Source organism: Protopterus annectens, chromosome 1.part2 (assembly GCF_019279795.1).
Source record: "Protopterus annectens isolate FY-2018-M chromosome 1.part2, PAN1.0, whole genome shotgun sequence".
In the NCBI taxonomy this organism is placed as follows: Eukaryota; Metazoa; Chordata; order Ceratodontiformes; family Protopteridae; genus Protopterus; species Protopterus annectens.
In genome coordinates, this window is record NC_056727.1 from 688,220,767 (window position 1) to 688,240,801 (window position 20,035).

General features: G+C 35.8%; 1 protein-coding gene across 1 annotated transcript in view; it reads left to right on the forward strand.

Moving 5' to 3' along the window:
• The first annotated feature begins 1,203 nt into the window (after positions 1–1,203).
• Positions 1,204–20,035, forward strand: part of YIPF4 (Yip1 domain family member 4) — a 686,237-nt gene continuing 667,405 nt past the window's right edge. The window contains 1 exon segment of the mRNA XM_044060191.1: positions 1,204–1,216. Within this exon segment, the coding sequence (XP_043916126.1) occupies positions 1,204–1,216 (13 nt within the window).

Below are 20,035 nucleotides of genomic sequence, written 5' to 3' on the forward strand. Positions count from 1 at the left end.
AGTCACTAATAAGAGACTCAATGGCTTTTATAAGCCTTTATTGGTACAAACCATTCTTAACCAGACTGACGATCATATTGACATAAACCCTGTAGTGTTGAATCTGAGTAATGAGGAATCCGGTGTGGTTTCGATTGTTGCAAATGAAAGTGACTTTGGCTTAAGTTTTATTACCACTTTCAGTAGAAACTCTAAAAAAATTTCAGCGATAATCCGTAAGAATTGGCATTTCATCAATTCTAACTCTTACTTAGCAGACAAGTTAGGTAGCATCCCTAGAATTATTTTTAGAAGGTCCACTAACCTGAAGGAACTGCTACAAAGGGATACACTTCAATATACATTTAACAAGAGGAATGGGATGCAACAGTGTGGCTTTTGTAGGTACTGTAATAGGGTAAAAATAGGTGAAACTTTCACGGTAAGAGATAAAAAATACTGGATCCGTTTTCCCTTAAATTGTGAGAGTAAGTCCATTATATACATAGCGTTATGTAATTGCTGCCAAGCGTTTTACATTGGAAAGACGGACCGCAGGGTCCGCGACCGTATGTATGAGCACCTCTATGCCATTAGGAACAGTAAGAATGATAACGCGTTGGCAAAGCATGTTGAATTAAATCCAGGACATGATTTTTCTTTCATGGCTATTGACCATGTGCCAGTGAAGATTAGAGGTGGCCCATTTCCATTGATATTGGAGAACCGGGAGTTAGAATGGCAGTTGCGACTGGACGCGTTTAGACATCCAGGATTAAACAGCAACTGCAACATCACACCTGTACTGAAATTAAGGAGTTACCTTAGATAAGACAAAATAAAACTAACTGGTATAGGGTGTCAAAATCTTTTGATTTACATACACGTTCAGGATTGGACTTATAGATAAAAAGAGATGATCAAAATAATGCACTAGTTAGCATTAGAGCAGAGTATTGGTTTACAATATGAACCTCACTAGAAAATTGCGAGGTCGGATTTATTAGAATACATGTAATTTAATTTTATGCCACTAGATAGGCAATTTAAGAAACATACATCATGTCTTGCAGTTAAAAATACTTTTGCTGTCAAGGATTTAGTTTATTTATATATTGTTTTTTGTTATATATTTAATATATTTTTAAAAGGTTTTAAAAAAACATGTTTTTTAAATTTGATCCTACATGTTCATCCATTGTATGTGAGCTGGTTTGTTGTACAATGTTAAAATCAGGTACAGAATGTGGGCGCAGAAGCGCTATTACTTTTAAACATAGCATGTTGCTATAGTGAACTTCAGGAAATTGAACAGAGTCACTTCCTGGTTGTCAGGATACTTATTCATGTAACGTTCTTTACCTGTATGTTACTCTACCTCTGATGAAGCTGCATATTGGTGTGGCGAAAACGCTTGTTTCACTTTTTAATAAATTGCGTTAAGGTTCTTTCCGTGGTGCTGTCGTTTGTGACAAGGGGCCTCTTTTGGATTTTTTACTTGTTTTTCTAAATTCTGTCTAGCCTAGCCCAGTTTTCATTTCTTGGGGGATAATATGTACATTCATTCCAAACTCATATTAATGACTTGACATCTTCCATGCCAAATATTTTCATAACTTTCTTCAAAAATCTACCCTATTTTGTTATACTTTCCCTTTTGGGCCCCACAGACACATCTTTACTGCTGCAAATCAAATTCCTGTCCTCATCTATAAGCAATATTCCTTGCCGAAAGCTGATTATTTTTCCCAGAATTTTCTTAAAGGACAACAATGGGATTCTATTAAATGCTCAACTTCTCTGTCATTTTTCTCTCTATTTACTGTCCCTGCTATGAATAAACAACAATACAGCATTAAAAATATTTCAAATCAACTGTTTCACTCCACTAGAACAGTACCTTACTGTACTGTGGTGGTTTCACTTTCAAAAAACTTTTATCCTATCCTGGAAAAGCTTGCTGCAGTCTCCAATTCATTGATGTCATCAAGGCCAATGAATACAGGTAGTTTTCTGGCCATTTCCCTCCCCAAACTGATATCACCGCGACTATCCTAAAAAACCCACCCACGCTGTGATGTCACAGCTCCCTTGTCCTTCCCCTACCCATACAGAAAGTAAAGGCTAGAACAAGGAAACAGTACATGAGTCAAGTCTCCTGCTGTGACCTGTCAATCACAGCAGGTAAAAACTCAAATTACTCTTAGCCCTTTGACTAGGAAACTTAGGTCTTAAGTGGATGGGAGATGAGTAAAGTGGTACAATTAAGGCTTCACAAAAGACTGCAATTTAGCCATTCTAAAAAGAAGCAGAGGTAAAAAACACTTTGAAAGTCTGTTCTGTGGCATTTTCACTGTTTGTGTTTTAAGTAGTCATTGAATGGCATGAGACAGTACCTAAAACCAACTGACTGAAAGACAGTAGTGTATGCATGTACAATCAATGCAGTGACGGGTGCTTTAGGAAGAAAGAGGCCTGTGTGATGTAATTGTTTACAGACAAGTGCTGAATTGTGTGATACCTAGAGGCAGACTAAACAATCAGAATTACTTCAAGATACCAGACCACATGTGGTCAGACTCCAAAATTATGTATAAAATATTTAAAAACCTGTAAATAGTCCCAGAGCAGTGTTAAAATGTAGGAAACCCCAAACCATGATGATATAAATTCGTTTTTTGTTTATGGGGGTGGTTCTCCTTTAAGCTCCATTATGTCAGTTTTAGGTGGAATAGAAATACATGCTAGTATAATCCTTCTCCCTTACCAGTAGCCTCTTAGCACTACAAATCTGCTATTATTATCTTTTTTATCCTCTTCTATCACTATTGGAGCTCCTCCTGCTATTAATATAAGTACTCCTCTTTTCCCTTGTTCCAGATATTCCACTGAATAACCATCCTGAAAACATTTCTTTATCAAATTCACATGTTCAGTTCTTTCAAAGTGTGCCTCCCGTAACATAGCTATTTGCACTGTACATTTTTAATATAGTTCATTACTCTTTCTTTTTTGTATTCATCTGTGAGACCATTGACATTTAAAGACATTACAAAAAACATCACTGTATTAAAAACTTATTATTTCCAGCTTTAATGCATAGCACCTTTTTTGTTAAATGACTAGTTCCAGCTTTTGTGTTGCATACATACACTGGTTTACATGTTGAACTTTTATATAGTTGTTTATTGTCAAATCCATTGGAGCCTATGTCACATCTTACAAAACCTTTCATTTTATTGAAAGCCCTCCAAAATACCCCCTAAAACCTATTAATTTAATACTAACACATACAACTATGTATATCTTCAAATATTGAAGTTTTATCCTCCTAATAAGAGCAAATGTCCCAAACTGACAGCCACATTCATAAACTTGAGTTAACCTAAAAGAAAGGTTATCCAAGCTAAGACGTATGATGCAACTTGTGCTTCTACTAATTGTTGACTGGTTCTGTATTTTCTTTATAGCTCTGCCAGCTGAGAAAACCCCTGAATACTTTCAGAGAACATTATCTCCTAGCCAGTTTTTCTTTTTTTCCCAGCCAATTACTCTCCACCAGACTGCAAAAATGTCTCTTTATCAGATTGTTTCCATGGGGACATGAGAACAAGACAGCCACTTTTTCATTATCAGATTGTCTCCATGGAGACATGAGAACCACATTGTCAATTTATTTTTATCAGATTGTTTCCACAGAGACATGAGGGCCAGATACAGAATTGCTACTAAGCCTACATTCATTTTCTAGAAAAAATCCTCATAATATTCAATATTTTTTCAATTTCTTGCTTTCTCTTAAAACTAGTTATTAAATCAATCTAAGGTCCTTAATCCAGTTATTCTCCATGAATGAATTAGAAAAAGTACATTAATTTTTCTTTTGTCATGCTCTTTTAAGCAAGGCTTTTTTTAAACTGCAGTGTCTACATTTCTTAAAGCTAAAGAAGAAGAAAGAGAGAAGGGAGAAAGAAGGGGGAAAAAGAAAAAAAAAGAACAGTAGCACCTATTTACAATCCCCTTACATTTAAAAATAACTGACAAAACTTTACTTTATAGTATGCAAAGAAAATCATACACCACAAAATAATACTACTAAGAAAAAATGTTTTCTTTACTTGCAGTTAACCTTTTCCCCTCTCTTCCCCTCCCAAAGCATTTTTGAACATTAATGACATGACGTAGGGTGCATACTTTAGTGTCCCCCACAAGTCCAACAAATTCTGAAAAAGTCCAATATTTCCAGATTTTCTTATCCTGTTGTATTTCACAAATATAATTATTGCATTGTAATCCCACATTAAGTTACTGGTTTTATTACTGTTCATTTCCATCTCCCAAATCCTGTCTCTGCTTCATTTCCAATGTACTCTTGATTCTTCTAGTCAACTCTCATGCTCCCTTCCTTCTCTCCAACATTTTTTGTTGAAAGAGTGGAAAAGGTTTCACAGGTACAGTCTTTCTGTGGTCTTTGTTACCAGAAGAACAAGAAGCAGACTCTCCTTCTGTTTCACAGCTCACCTTTTGTTGGAAAAACATTTGTATTTCCTCCTTAACATGTAGTTCATCAAAAAAAATGATGTTGTCCCTCCCGGGAAGAATAGCTTGAAGACAGCTGGGTACAGCAGTTTGAATCTCGCACCTGTGTCTCGACATTCCCTGAATAGTGGAATGAATTTACTCCTCTTCTGCCTGGCGTACAATGAGTAATCATTCTCCACAAACACTCTGCTGTCTCTCACTTTTGGTATTTTGTTCTTCTACCACAACCTTGTCAGAATCAACATCTTCTGCTGGTAGGGTTGCATCTTCACTATTAAAGGTCTAGGTTGCTTTCTCATAGCCAGGTTTGGAGCATACACACAATGTGCCCTTTCAAGTAACATCTCCTGCTGAGAAATACCAGTCTAGTTGCTTATTTGTGCTTTCATAAAATTAATGCAGTCTGTTCCTTCCAGCTTCTCCATTAAAGCTGAAAATCTCAAGTTTCCCTCCGTGTTCTGTCCTCTAACTCTATTATTTTTTGAAACATCTCTTCCTGAGCAGTCTATTCAGCCATCCTTTTCTTCATTTCAGTCTCTGATTTTTGCAGCTTTATCACCTCATCTGAATATTTGTTTAAGGTGTCTTCCATTTTTTCCAGCCTTCTGTTGTTTGTGTTGATATACTTGATCAGTGTTTCATTTATTTTACCCAGGTCTGTGTGCAGTTGACTTATACCTTCCTGTAGGTTACTGGAAGTCATGTCTGGAGGTTGCATTGCTTTTTGCTGAACAGCTGCAGAACTTTCCCCAGTCAGTGTTTCTTCCTCACTTTTTGTAGCTGATTTTTCCATGTGCTCTTTATTTCTTTTTTCCTGGCATCCAGGCAGTGCACTTACTAGGCAGTTACTGAAATGTACTCAAACACAGAAGTCTACCTGCCTTCTCTGTTGAGTTTCTGTTGCCACACTGGGAGAGTTACAGCCAAGCTGTTACTCAATGTGCAACCATCTTGGAAGTACCCCATAGTTAGGCCTTGTTAAGTTTAATTCTGGTGGCTTCCAAAAAAGCAATTACTAGAAAATTAAAATCAAAACCTAAACCAACTATACTTGAAGTAGTGAATATTGTAAGAGATAAAATAACATGAAGTGGGATCTTTAGAAAAGGGTAGGACTGAATTACATAAAAATGGAAATTTTGGAAACAATACATGCAGAGAAAATATTTTAGAGGAGGAATGAGGTTTAAGAGAAGGTAGGGATTGAATATTTTATGTAATTTTCCTTCGAATATAAGCTATATGACAATATATGTGACGTACAATGTTTGTAAATGTGAACTTGTTAATATGGTTTGATTGCTTTTATATAAATGCAAGTTTGCCTATGTCATAAGTGATAATCCAATAACGTTTAAAAAATGTCCAGAATTCTTGAGCAAAGACAATGAGATGTATTTTTGTTTGCTTTTGCTCCTTGTAAAATGTTTGGCTTTCTGGCAAATTGTTGTGGACTGCAGTCATTAAATAATGACAGAAATGTGGATTTCAGACTTTGTCTCCTATAGAAAATGTTTGCTAATACAAAGATTGTTATTCTAGCAACTTTTAAGTATATAACAATATAACAGAAGCATTTAAAATCACTTCTGATTTTTAGAGCTTTGACTCTGATGTTTGAAATAAGATGTGGAGAGGGCAGAATGAGGCGGGTTTTGCAATTGTTTCTACTCTGTGGTTCTGACAGCAGCAAATTGAGATACATTTCTGACCCATTATTTTTGAATGTGTTTATTCACTTTATCTCAAACTGATGTCTGAGGTGTACAGTTTTAAAAGTGGATTTAATTGGTGTGTGTGTGTGTGTGTGTGTGTGTGTGTGTGTGTGTGTGTGTGTGTGTGTATAACTACTTGGTTTCTGTAACCTGCAGTAGTTATGGTATAAAGGAAGGAACTAACTGTAGTAAATATGGGCATCATCATATGTTTTTTAAGTACAATTCTTGGTTTCAGATAGTGTGTTTATTATTTGTCTATGAGTTTAATGTTAATATTTTAACTATGAATATGTTATAATTTAGCTTTTTTTGCAGGCACACAGCTTTGAAAGGCAATGTATTGTGTATACCACAACATTCTGTCTGGTACTTTGTACAGATGATTAAGGCTATCAATTATTAATCAGCTGCTTTTGTAGTGCAAAGTTTGATTATCTCATCCTTCATTTATCTGTTGTGTGACTCTGACAAAGTCATTTCACCAGACAGTGCTCCTGGGCTGCCCTTGAAAGGGGACACTTGCATCTAGTGGGCAGCCACATGTTGCTGGCAAATGCATTGTATACTTGTCTTTTGAATTCTTGTACTTTTACATATCTGCTAATTAGTGCTTCACTATATGCTGTTTGACTATGAATCTCAACAATTTTAATTGGGTGTCAGATGCACTTTCAATAAATGTGAGCATCAAGGAAACAGATGTTTACTGTTACTCATGTTAAGTTTCTTTTCAGTGTGAGGCTGTTTTGTTTTGTCTAGCAAATGGCTGTCAATGTTTTTGCTGTGGAATTTGAAATAACAGTTTTGAATTAAATCCAAATCTCTGTCATTGTTATAAACACAGAAAAGAAAACAGTGTGCATACTGACAAGTTTGAACAGTGTTTTATGGCAACTGGGGAGACACAGTCAAGTAATGGGATACTGGTGTGTCTGGTGGGGCCTTAGTCTATTACCCTGCCTAGGGCCCTATCTCACCATGATCTGAGTCTGCTTGCAGTAAAGTATTTACATAGTCATGTGAGTCGGCATACTGAGTTACTTAGCTCATAGATCCATAGGTGAATACTAGGCTAACTGCCCTAAAGGACCATTTTAATCCTAGCTATTAACCTGTGGTTAGAGTGAAACCTTGTACCTTATGTCAGTAAGGTGAAGACCTTTACCAATATGTCAAACTCACCCTTAGAATCAAACTCTGCACCTTATGTATATGAGGTAAACACCTCAACCATTATACCAACCCTCAATCAAAACTTTCTATTTATCCATTGTCAGTAATGTGATTGGATTGCTGACGCTGCAGTGCAGCATAAGGGGGATGCTGCATTCCTGAGTGTGTTGTCATTTGGATGAGATGTTAAACCAAGGCTCCAACTACTGGAGCTGGTTGTAGCTCAGATGGATGTTAAAGACCCACTGCACCTATTGAAAAGAGTAGGGGTCCTTTATTTAAGACAATATAAAATATTATAGACATATTTACAGGCACAAATATAAATAACTCTTCATAAACAGACTCTTCATTCATTTAGTACATTTACAAAATACTCTCTTTTCTTTGCCAATCCATTAATGTTATGTACATTCCATACCATATACCACCTGAGCCTAATACTGAATCAACATTTACCTCCCTAAGTACTTCATCCAATTCAATAATAGTAATTTCCTTTTCAAAATTTCCTTAAATCATTGTGGATTTTTGGGGGGCTTTTTCCATTCTCTCTTATTTTCCTTTTTTTTACTCTTGTACATGTTTTCCACATGCTGTACTACAATACTCATAATGTGCTCTTTTTTAAAACAGAAAACATCTTTATTAATTTATCATGTATGACATAGACCATGTTACATTTATAGAAATGAAAATAAACCATAGTGACATAATCTCAGTTGCAAACATTATACATTCCAAACCATGCCAACACAACTGTAGCTGCAAACATTATAAATCATTTTAACAGATCCAGTCATTGTTATTCAACCATTACATAGCTTAACTGAAATTCTGCCTTTTTTTAAACCTCATTCCTCCTATGCATGTATTGATCCCCATTCCCCGTGCTTTCCATTATAATTTGCTCCTACCCTTTTCTAAATATCCTAGTTCCAGTTGTTTTATCTCTGTTACTATCTTTGCTACTTCTAGTAAAGTTGGTTTAGACTTTGATTTCCATTTTCTAGTAATTGCTTTTTTGGCAGCCATCATAATTAGACTCAGAAAGGCCTCGTTTTGTCTAGGCAATTCCAATTCTGTATCGTAGCTCAAAAAAATCATTTCCCTAGTTACTCTAGTTTGCTCATCCAACATCTCCAACAGAGCAGTCTGCAGGGAATCTTTAAAGTCTGCCAACTCATTACACTCCCAGAAAATATGCTCCCAATTACCTCTTTCTTCACCATCACATTTCCGGCATTTGCTGTCTACCTGACGAAAAATTATTTGAAGTCTGCCTGGGGTATAAATTACCCGTGTAAACACTTCCAGGCAAAGATGCTAAATCTTCTAGATTTTGTTGCATATTTGGGAGACATACATATATCTCCCCATTGTTTCTTTGTGAATTGCTTCTCTAATCTCTCTTCCCAATCCTTCATAACCTCCTCTGATTGATTCTTATAGTTATCATGCAATATTTTATATGCTGCAATAATTATTCCTTTCTTAATGGCAACCTCTGTTCTAGATTCTATTAAAACTTCTACTACTGCTGGTCTTTTAGTCTTTTGTTTAGGACTCCCCCCCCCCCCCAATTTCTTTCTCTTTGCCTATACTCTGACATCAATTCTTGATACAGAAGGCAATCTCTAGCCTGCAGTCCAAATACATTTGTGGCGTCTTCCCATTCTATTACCTTTCCCTCTCTAGTTATTTGCTCCTAATACCTTGGTTCCTTTGCCAGTTTTCTCCAATATATTCCCACCCTCTCTTGCCTATTGTCTGGATCCCTAACTGCAGTCATCCCTACTGGCAAAATCTCCTATCTCCATTTCGGTAATGGCTTAGTTCTTAGAAGACCTTCTGTTATTTTATGATTATAGTTTTCTGTATGATTATTGTTGTTCTCCTTAAAGGTCTGCATACAAAATCCTAGTCTCTCCTTGTTATTTGGGCTTCCCTCCTGTTTCATCATCTTTTTCCACTTTGAATTATAGTTTTCTGCTTGTGCTATGTACAGGAGCCTTAATTGTGTTGCTCTGAAATACCACTTCAACTCAGGTAATCCCAATCAACCCTGTTCTATTGGAAGAATAAGCTTATCACACTTGACTCTTGTTGTCTTCCCCTACCAGATAAAATCCTTCAGCTCTTTATTAACTGCTATCCACAACTTCTCCTCTGGTTCATAAAAATATGCCTAACCAGTATATAAGACTAAAGGGACTAAAACATTTTAACTGCTTGTATCTTACTATCGATATCCATATAACAGAGCTTCCATTTATATATGCTGGATATATACTATATATATATATATATATATATATATATATATATATATACATATATACATATATATATATATATATATATATATATATATATATATATATATCTACATATACACACTACCAGTATATATACATATACTGGAAACAGGTCTGCATCTTTATATTGTACAAGTAAAGTATTACAAATCAATTTCATGTCATGATTTTTAAACCAGCAGCTGAAAGAGAGCTTAGTTTACTGAAAAATCAATCTACATTTGCATTGTGCATGTCAAGTATTTACACACTGTTTATTATGCCATGTTTCAGCTAATATAGTCCTGAGTTTTTCCTGTAAGCTTTTCTATTTTATGTTTTATCAGCACCTCTTCTTTTCCTCATTGCTCATAACTAACCTCCCCCTGTTTTGTTTTGTGTTTATAGCCCCTACCTCATCGCTCAGTGTTTTTTCTCCCAGCCAATACTGCATAACAAAAACAAAATATAAAATCTTTTTCTGGGCCTGAACTAAAAAGCTGCTTTAACCTCAGTTGGTTCTGCAATGGTCTGATACCTCTCAAACCACTTTAAGTATGTCTCCAAGTAACGGTAGTAAGTATCTATGCTTAAAGTGTAGCTCTAAACAAAGTGCCAATATTAACTAAGAAATAATGTAATTCACAGCAGATGACTTGCTTCTTGCTATGGTAAAGAAGCCAGCATTCCAAACCCTTCTATTTCTCCTATATGCTCGCCTTTCTGTAGTGTAATTTCCCCTGCCATACCCATTATATCTTGAATATGCTGTTTTCTGTCTCTTATACTACCCTAACCCTTGATTTCTGCTTTTTCTATTGCCTCTGTCTCCCTCTATTTTAACTACTCATAATGTTTGTCTTCCCTCTGTCTACCCTCCTATACTGTACTGGTTCTCTCTCCTTTTATTTCACTCTCACCTGTCGACCCAGAGACCAGCGTTCAACCTCTGAGTGCTGTTTGCCTATACATTTTCTTTTCAGTGCTTAGTATTACCTTTCAGCACCTTTCTAGCTTGGTCTTCATTTATCCTGAACTGACTGATTGACTTTTTTCTCTTGACCTGGGTGTGCACCATAGTTACCTGTTTGCCTCAACTCTCCCCCCTCACCGCATTTCCAGTGTTAAGTTTTCATAGGTACCCTGAACGCTGTCAAGTGTTTGCCTTCCCTCCACAAAAACACATTGACCCATATCTATCAATTTTAACATTACTTTTGCCATTATTTTAGCCATTATAGACATAAATACTTTACAGTCATGATTTAGTATTGAAATGGGCCATTATGAAGTTGCATCTGTTGGATCTTTACTCTCTTTAGGTATTACAGCTATTATTGCTTTCTTTCAGGATGTCGGTACTTCTCCTCATCTTAAAATACTGCTAAACAAAACCTTCCAGATCTTTACCAGTTTGTCCCTCTTAGCTTCCAAACTTCCATAGGAATATCATCTATTTCTAGGGACTTTCCTGTAGATTGGTTATACATCACCATTTTTATTTCATCTCCTCCTATCCTGTTACTAATTGAGCCCCCTCTCCCGCTAGCCTTGACATATTTAATTCTTCCATAAACATTTCCATTTGTACCTTTTCTTGATTTACATATTTTTCTGCTTTATACAGACGTTCATAGAATTTCCAAAATATTTTTAATACTTCTACAGGGTCCCTTGTTATCGTCCTTGATATAGGCTTCCTAAGCTTGGTGACAGCCCTTTCTACTTTCTGTTGCCTGAGTCGTTATGCTAAACGTTTTTGTGCTCTAGAGTTATTATCAAAAAACAGTTGCTTAACAGCAATCATTCTAAACTCATGCATATTATCAAGGTAATCCCTTATTTTCTGTTTAGCATTCTGTGGTTGCTCCTGTTCTTGTTCTGTGAGACTCCCCCTATTTTGTAATACTTTAATATTTGTCAGTCCCTCAAAATAATTATTGTTACTTCTTAGCCATATCTCCCTTTCTTTTATGTCCACCCTATTTTTAAATCCCACTTTAATTTTATCCCACTCCCTAGCTATATTTTCAGATGTTTGTATCTTCTATAATAGCTCCTGAATAATTTCCACCACCCATTCCTTAAATTTCTCTATTTTCAACAGATAGGTGGGAAAATGCCAGTGTCTCATTTTTATTTCATTACTCTGTGTTTTTATTTTAGTTATTATTGGTGCATGATCTGGAATAATTATTTATTGGGTGTGTATCAAGATCTTCAATTAAATGCACATGTTCCTGTAAAATGTAAATTCTGTCTAGCCTAGCCTAGTTTTTGTATCTTGGGGAATAATATGTAAATTCACTCCAATTTCCTAGCAATTAATTCACATCTTCCATGCAAAATATTTTCATAAATGTTTTTAAAAATCTACCCTCCTTTGTTATATTTCTCTTTCTGGGTCCCCCAGACAGATCTTCACTGTTGCAAATCAAATTCCAGTCTCTACCTATAAGTAATATTCCTTGCTAAAAGCTGATTATTTCTCCTAGAATTTTCTTTAACTCCATTATAGCAGCTTTCAGTGGAATATAAATACATGCTACTGTAATCCTCCTCCCTTTTCAGTAACCCCTTAGTACTACAAATCTTCCATTATAGCAGTTTTCAGTGGAATATAAATACATGCTAGTATAATCCTCCTCCCTTGCCAGTAGCCCCTTAGGACTACAAATATACCATTATTGTCTTTTTTTTCTCTCTTCTATTACTATTGGAGCTCCTGTTGCAATTAATATAAGTATTCTTATCTTCCCCAGGTATTCCGCTGAATAACCATTCTGAAAACCTTTCTTTATCAAACTTACATATTCAGTTCTGTTCAAGTGTGTCTCCTGCAGCATAACTATTTGCACTTTACATTTTTTTAATATAGTTCACTACTTTTTCTTTTTTGTATTTATCTGTGAGACCATTACCATTTAAAGACATTATAGAAAGAATCATATTCTTGAGGGATTATTATTCCCACCTTTTATGTATAACAGCTTTTTTGTTAAATGTCTAGTTCCAGCTTTTGTGTTACATGCATACAGTGTTTGGCAGGTTAATCTTTTATAAAACTGTTTCTTGTCATCTCCATTTGAACCTATGTCACATCTTGCAGTACTTTTTGTTTTATTAAAATCCCTGAAACAAAAATAAACACAGACGCACACACACACACACACACACACACACACACACACACACACACACACACACACACACACACACACAAAATACCCTCCTAAAACCTATTAATTTAATAATAACACAAAAACTATGCACATCTTCAAATACTGAAGTTTTACCCCCCTTAACAGGAAGAAAAGTTCCAAACTGATGGCCACACACAGAGATTCAAGCTAAACACAAAGAAAGATTTTCCATGCTAAGATGCATGGCACAGCCTAAGATTCTGTTAAGTGCTTTATGGTTTTCATTATCTATGTAGCTCTCCCAGCTGAGAAAACACATGAATGTTTTCAGAAAGCATTTTTTTCCAAGCCATTTCTCTTTATCAGATTTTCTGCTAGTGACATGAAAACCAGATACAGGACTGTTTATTTATTATTTATGTTATTTATTTTGCATTTGTTTACATTGTTTACTGTTTACTAGATAAAAAGACCTTATAATATTCAATTTTCTTTTTCAGCTACTTGCTTTCTGTTAAAACTTGTTACTATATAAAGCTAATGGCTTTTATCCAGTCATTCACCTATGCAAGAATGAGAAAAAAGCACACTATTTTTTTCTTTTGTCATGCTCTTTTAACCAGATCCCCCTTTTTTACATTGTACTGCCTACATTTCCTAAAACTGAAAAGGAGAGAGAGAGAAGAGGGGAGAAAGAAACAAAAAGAATAAACAGAAGCACCTATTTACATTAGTATCCCCATTGCACTTAAAATAACTGAAAAAAACTTTATAACATGCAGATAAAATTATGCATCACTTAAGTAATACTGTTAAGAAAAAGTTTTGTTTTACATACTGTTAACTCTGTCCCTCCTCTTCCCCTCTCCTGAGTATTTTTCTGAACATTAAGAACATAGGGCATATGCTTTAGAGTCCCCTGTAAGTTTAACAAAGTCCAAACAATCCAATATTTCCAGATTGTATTGTTCTGTCCTATTTCACAAATATAATTATTGCTTTGTAATCTCACATTTGTCAGTTTTGAAGTTACTGATTTTAGTCTCTAAACATTAATGACATGAAGTAGGGCATACACTTTAGAGTCCCCTACAAGCTTGACAAAGTCCAAGAAAGTCCAATATTTCCAGATTTTCTTATTGTATTTCTGTTCATCTCTATCTCCCAGACCCTATCTCTGCTTCATCTCCAGTGCACTCTTGATTCTTCCAGTCAACTCCTGTGCTATTTTCCCTCTCTCAATCATTTTCCGTTGAAACACTGGGAAAGGTTTCACTGGCATAGTCACTCTGTGGTCTGTATTACAAGAAAAACAAGAAACAGAATCTCCTTCTGTTTCACAGCTCATTTTCTGTTGGACAAACTTTTGTATTTCTTCCTTAGCATGTACTTCATCAGAAAATGTTTTGTTTTTCCAGGGAAAAATATTTTGAAGATAGCTAGGTATAGCAGTTTGAATCTTGCACCTGCTTCTTGACATTCCCTATATAATGGAATAAATGTTTTCCTCTTCTGCCTGGTGTAGAATGAGTAGCCATTCTCCACAAACACTCTGCTGTCTCCCACATTTGATACTTTGTCTTTCTGCCACAGTTTTGTCAGAATCGACACCTTCTGCTGGTAAGATTGGATTTTTACTATTAAAGGTCTAGGTTGTTTTCTCATAGCCAAGTTTGGAGCATACACACAGTGTGCCCTTTCAATTAACAATTCCTCTTGTGGAATACCAGTCCAGTTACTTACTTGTGCATTCATGAAATTAAGACAGTCTGTTCCTTCCAGCTTCATAGGTACAGCAGAAAATCTCAGGTTTTCTCTACATGCTCTCCTCTAATTCTATTTTTTTTTAAACATTTCTTCTTGTGCAGTTTCATATTCAGACAGCCTTTTCTTCATTTTGACCTCTGAGTTTTGCAGTTTAGTCATCTTATCTGAGTATCTGTTTAAAGCTTCTTTCATTTTTTCTGGCCTTTTACTGAGTTGATATACTCCATCAGTGTCCATTTAGTTTAGTCAGGTCTGTATGCAATTGCTTTATACTTTCCTCTAGGTTACTGGAAGTCATGTCTGGAGCTTGCATTTCTTTTTGTTGAAGAGCTGCAGTACTTTTCCCAGTCAGTGATTTTTCATCACCTTTTGTAGGTGATTTTCCTTTGGGTCCACTGAATTTCTTTTTTCCTGGCATCCCAGCAGTGCACTCAGTAGCCAGTTAGTGAAATTTTCCCAGAAATTTATATGCACTGGCTTTCTCTGCTACATTTCTACTTCACAATGGGAGAGCTAGAATTAAGCTGTTACTCAATGTGCAGCCATCCTGGAAGTCCTCATAATTTGCTCTTGTGTTCTTTTTACCTCTCTGAGTTTTGCAGTTTTGTCATCTTATCTGAGTATCTGTTTAAAGCTTCTTTCATTTTTTCTGGCCTTTTATTGAGTTGATATACTCCATCAGTGTCCATTTATTTTAGTCAGGCCAGTGCATATATTACATTTTTCATTTCACTCGTTTTAATAAATCCTCCTTTGCTATTTCACCCAAATATGCGGATACCTCTCCTCCCTTCTCTCTTGCAAAACAATATGTCAGCCTAAACAACGTCTTAATTTTTTCAAGATTTATTTTGTGCATTTCTTTTTCCATATCATAATACTCTCATATTGTTTTTGAAATTCTCTGATACGTGTTTATACCTTCCCTATACTTCATTTTCCCTTACTTTCTCACATCCTCCTGCCATTGGAAAAAAAGCCATTTTGTATACTTTTTTTGAATTCAATCCACCATCAAACCAGTTTTGTAGAAGTCCTTCATGGTTATGTGATCCTTCTACAACTGCAATATTTCTCTCTCTACAATGTTATCCCATATTTTATCATTTATTCTTTTTATTCCCTTTCCTGTAATAAAATCAATATACTAATTTTCCTCCATCACTTCCATCTATATTGCTGAATGGTCTGAAAAACCTTTCATAACTATATCACCATCTGCTACCCAAAGCTTTCAAATAATACAGAATAATCAATTTCAGATCCAAGTGCCCCTCCCCACTATAAGCCCATTGACTACTTTTTTTCACACAGCTAATATACCACATTTTATCACTCCCTGTATTTTTTACACCTTTCCCTTTCTTTTCACATGTTGCCCTCAAATCACAATTAAAGTCCCCTGCAATTATAATTTTCATGTTAACCACCACATAGTCTAATATGTGATTAAACAGATTCTCTGTTTCCTTGCCAATTATATATGCATATAATGCTATAATTCTGTTAACATGTTCTCTCCACCGCACATCTACAACAATTAACCTTGTGTACCCTTACCAACATTATATCTGGTATTTTCATTGATTTCTACACAACACAGCCACTCCAGAACAACATTCACTTCCTAAATTCCATATTATATTTCCACCGCCAAATTGTTCTGTTTACAGTCTTTCTTTAATTGGCATGAACTTCCTCTAACAGAATAATATCCCTATTACATTCAGCACACCATTCCAGTATCCTATCCTTCTTACAGTGTTAATAATACTGTTCACATTTACTGAATGTACTCTAAAACTGTTGATTTTCCTTCTTTTTAAGTTTAAGGAAAATATTTTTTAAATTTTCATTTTCTTGTGTTTACTCTTTTTTTCCCCAACTAAATTTTTTTCCTTGGGTTTATGTACAGATAATCATTGATCCCCAGAATCAGATTTTTTTCACTTGCTAGAACTTCAAAAAATATATATTAGTATCAATCCCTTGTCCTGATCTCTCTTCCTCCGTGCACTCTCTCTCTCTCCTCATTTTTCCCCTCCATATTTTTGGCTTTTTCTACAGTTTTTTTCTTCACCTAGTTCACCCTCTCTCACAACCTCTTGTTGTCTTTCCTTACATATGTTTCCCTCCCTTTCCCCTTCTTTTCCATTATTTACTGTTTACTCTTGACAGCCCATCCAAAAGTGTCCTTTTTTACATAACCTGCATTCAGGCACACACCTTCCTGTATGCCCTTTCTCCCCACATGGGTTACAATGTACCTTGTCACAATCATTAATTAAATAAGAAAATCACGACAAAAGAAACATGATTTAGACATGTTTCCCCCAAAAAGAAACATGATTTAGACTGGCCAGCATATCCTAATATCCCTCTATGACCAGCCACAAAAATAACTCTTGGCAAGTATTTCACCATTTTTTTTTCACATTTCAAACAGCCTCCAGTCCCCACCCTCCATTCCATAAGTTTCTCTCACAGTTTTATCAGGAGTTTCACACAGATCATGCATGCATTTTTAACATTGTCTTCTTTCAATTTATCGTTTCTAAACTGCAAAGTAATATTTTTTAACATTTAAGTTACTACTAGAAAACAAATTGTTCCATGGATAAATGTCATTCTTTTTGTTACACAGTTTCATAAATTTCATCATCAGTCCATCACTTTCAAATATTAAATCACAAAAAGTCTCACTCCCAATATGTATAAAAGACTAAATTTCTTGAGACTGAAAACCTAGAACAGTTACCAAATTGTCCCACACATAATATCTGAATATTACAATGTCACTTTTTTGTTCTTATTCTCAAAGTTGGTTTTCTCTTCTATTTAAAAAGCAGTTTTACTTTGGGGTGCCACCTTTTAAGTGGGTCAAAGTGGGGCATGGGTGTGTGGCTAATATGACACTGGCCACACCCTCTACCATGACATCACCACAGGAATGGTGAAGGAGATGCAATCTTCTACAAACTACTAAGTAATGTGTGACACGCAAGGGATGATAACCAATGGGTCTGCATGCTACCCAGGGAGGTAGCATCTCACTCAGACACACCTCAGCTATATTGCCATTTCCTACATAACAACATTCCAAAGGACAATCTAGTTGGTATGTGCAGACACACTGACTTTGTAAAAGTATACTGTTACATTTCTAGAGTGTCCATATGCAGAAACTACCCCTTCTCCATGATAAACCTCTGGTCTTAAAGGATATACACTGCTGTTGGAGACAGCAAAGCCATATGAAACAGACATGTTATGTGTCTTCCCCTGGATCTCACCCTCAGGCAACAATATAATGTGAGTATAGTCCTTCTGAACTTCTTAGAATGAGTTTTTGACTAAACCATAAATCCAGAATGCCAGTGAGTGAATGACTGACTGCTTGCAGGCTGTGTAATCTGAAGGTCACAGCTAATTTAAATGTGAAAAAAAATAGTTCAAGCTGAAAAAGTAAAACATCTTTTTCCCCTCACTTGTTCAGTGGCTGGATAGATGGCTGGATAGATAGATAGATAGATAGATAGATAGATAGATAGATAGATAGATAGATAGATAGATAGCTCCCCTACACCCCACTTAGAACACTCAGAAGCTCTGAACAAAATCTGTTAGCAATTGGCTCTGAACAAAATCTGTTAGCAATTCGATCTGAACAAAATCTGTTACAAATTCATAAATCAAAGAGAGCAATAGGCCAAAACCTTTATAGTTACTCTCCAGCACTCTCTTGGAACAAACTCCCCCAATCCATTCGAAACATAAACAACATACTAAAATTCAAAACTGCTCTTATTTTCTCACTAATTCCTGGACATGCCACTTTAAACAGACTACCTGAATCCTTACCTACATTATCCCATCTGATTGCTAACTACTGTTTGTTTCCCTCCTAAAAAGAAATATCAGTCTGACAACATGCATTTAATGTGATGCTTCTCTCTAGAACAAACTGTCTTTTTCCCTTTGTCTTGACTAACTTTAAAATTAAAAACTTGTTTTTATTACAATGTGTAAAGTGCACCAAACAGCCAAGCAGTAATCAAAAATAACTACAGAATCTAAACCTTGTTTCTAATTCTTTCATATCATATGTTTTACTATGTACTTATTATTGACTTTGCTTAAATGTACCATAACAAATCTTGAATTGTATTTTTTTTTTTTTTTTTTTTTTTTTACTAAATTGTGGGGATTTTCTCCCTGGGCCTCTGCAGAAAAAAGGCACTAGCTCAGTCAGACTAACCTGGTCAACAAATGTCAAATAAATAAATGGCTGGGTAGCTATATAAATAGATTGATAGATAGATATATAGATGGATAGATAGATGGATGGATGGATGGCTTCTGCAGCCTTGTTGTTCCATTTTTGTATAGCATTCTGCATGGAAAGCAAAAGTAGTCAGTCCAGACTATAAAGATGAAGAGGATAGTAGCTAGTGCAGTAAGTTTTTTCCAGGAAGCTGTAGTGTATAGCAATAATGAGAGTGAAGACAGAGAGCCATAATTCTTCCTACACAGTTTGAGAAGTGTCATCTGTTGGTAATTGTCCAACTAGTTTTTTATGACCACCCTCCCCCCACAAATACATTTGTGTGTATTTTAAAAGTTTGGGGGGAAATGAAAGGAAATTAGGGATACTTTTATGTTTTAGAAGCTGCTTCTAATTTAACTTTAACACATTGTATTCTTTTTTTTTTTGGCTGCAAGATTTACAATTCCTAGACCTAACAGGGAATAGCTCTGCCTGAAGGTTTGGCTTGGTGACGTAACTGAATTGCTGTGGAAAAATCAGAAGTAATTGGGGGTTTTCCGCTGTGATTCAGTGTGATTGAAAAGCAAGTCTTTTCAAGTCCCACTGCTTTCAACAGTGGGCAATGGGATGAGGTTGCTCAACCCGTGAATGTCCCACTGATAATGGGACAGGTGGCACCCTTAGTTTTACTTGCAGTTTGTTGCTGCTCTCTATTTTGCCTGCTGTCACTGCTGCATATGTTTTAGTTATTGCATTATCTGTTGCCAAAAAAACAGACACCTTCTCAGTTTGTTGCTGTTTTCTTCTTTTACCTTCTGTCACTGCTGCATTCCCTGCTGCCACATCAAGTGGTTCCTTTTCCACATTCCCACCCTCAGCACGTCCAGAAAAGTTATCTGCCATCTCACCTCATAAACAGCAGAACTGTCACTTGGATCATCATGCTTGATTATTTTAACAGAACATAATCCGTAGGCCCTGCTGATGACAGTTCTGATATCTGAACTAGTTCAACAGACTCTCTTACTTCCTTCTCCATGAAAACACACAGGAATCTTTGTTTATGTTCTGAAGCTTCATATCAAACACATTTTTTGTCCAAATTCTTATTTTCCACCTCCAAACTCTCCCTATCTTGTCTCTCCTGCA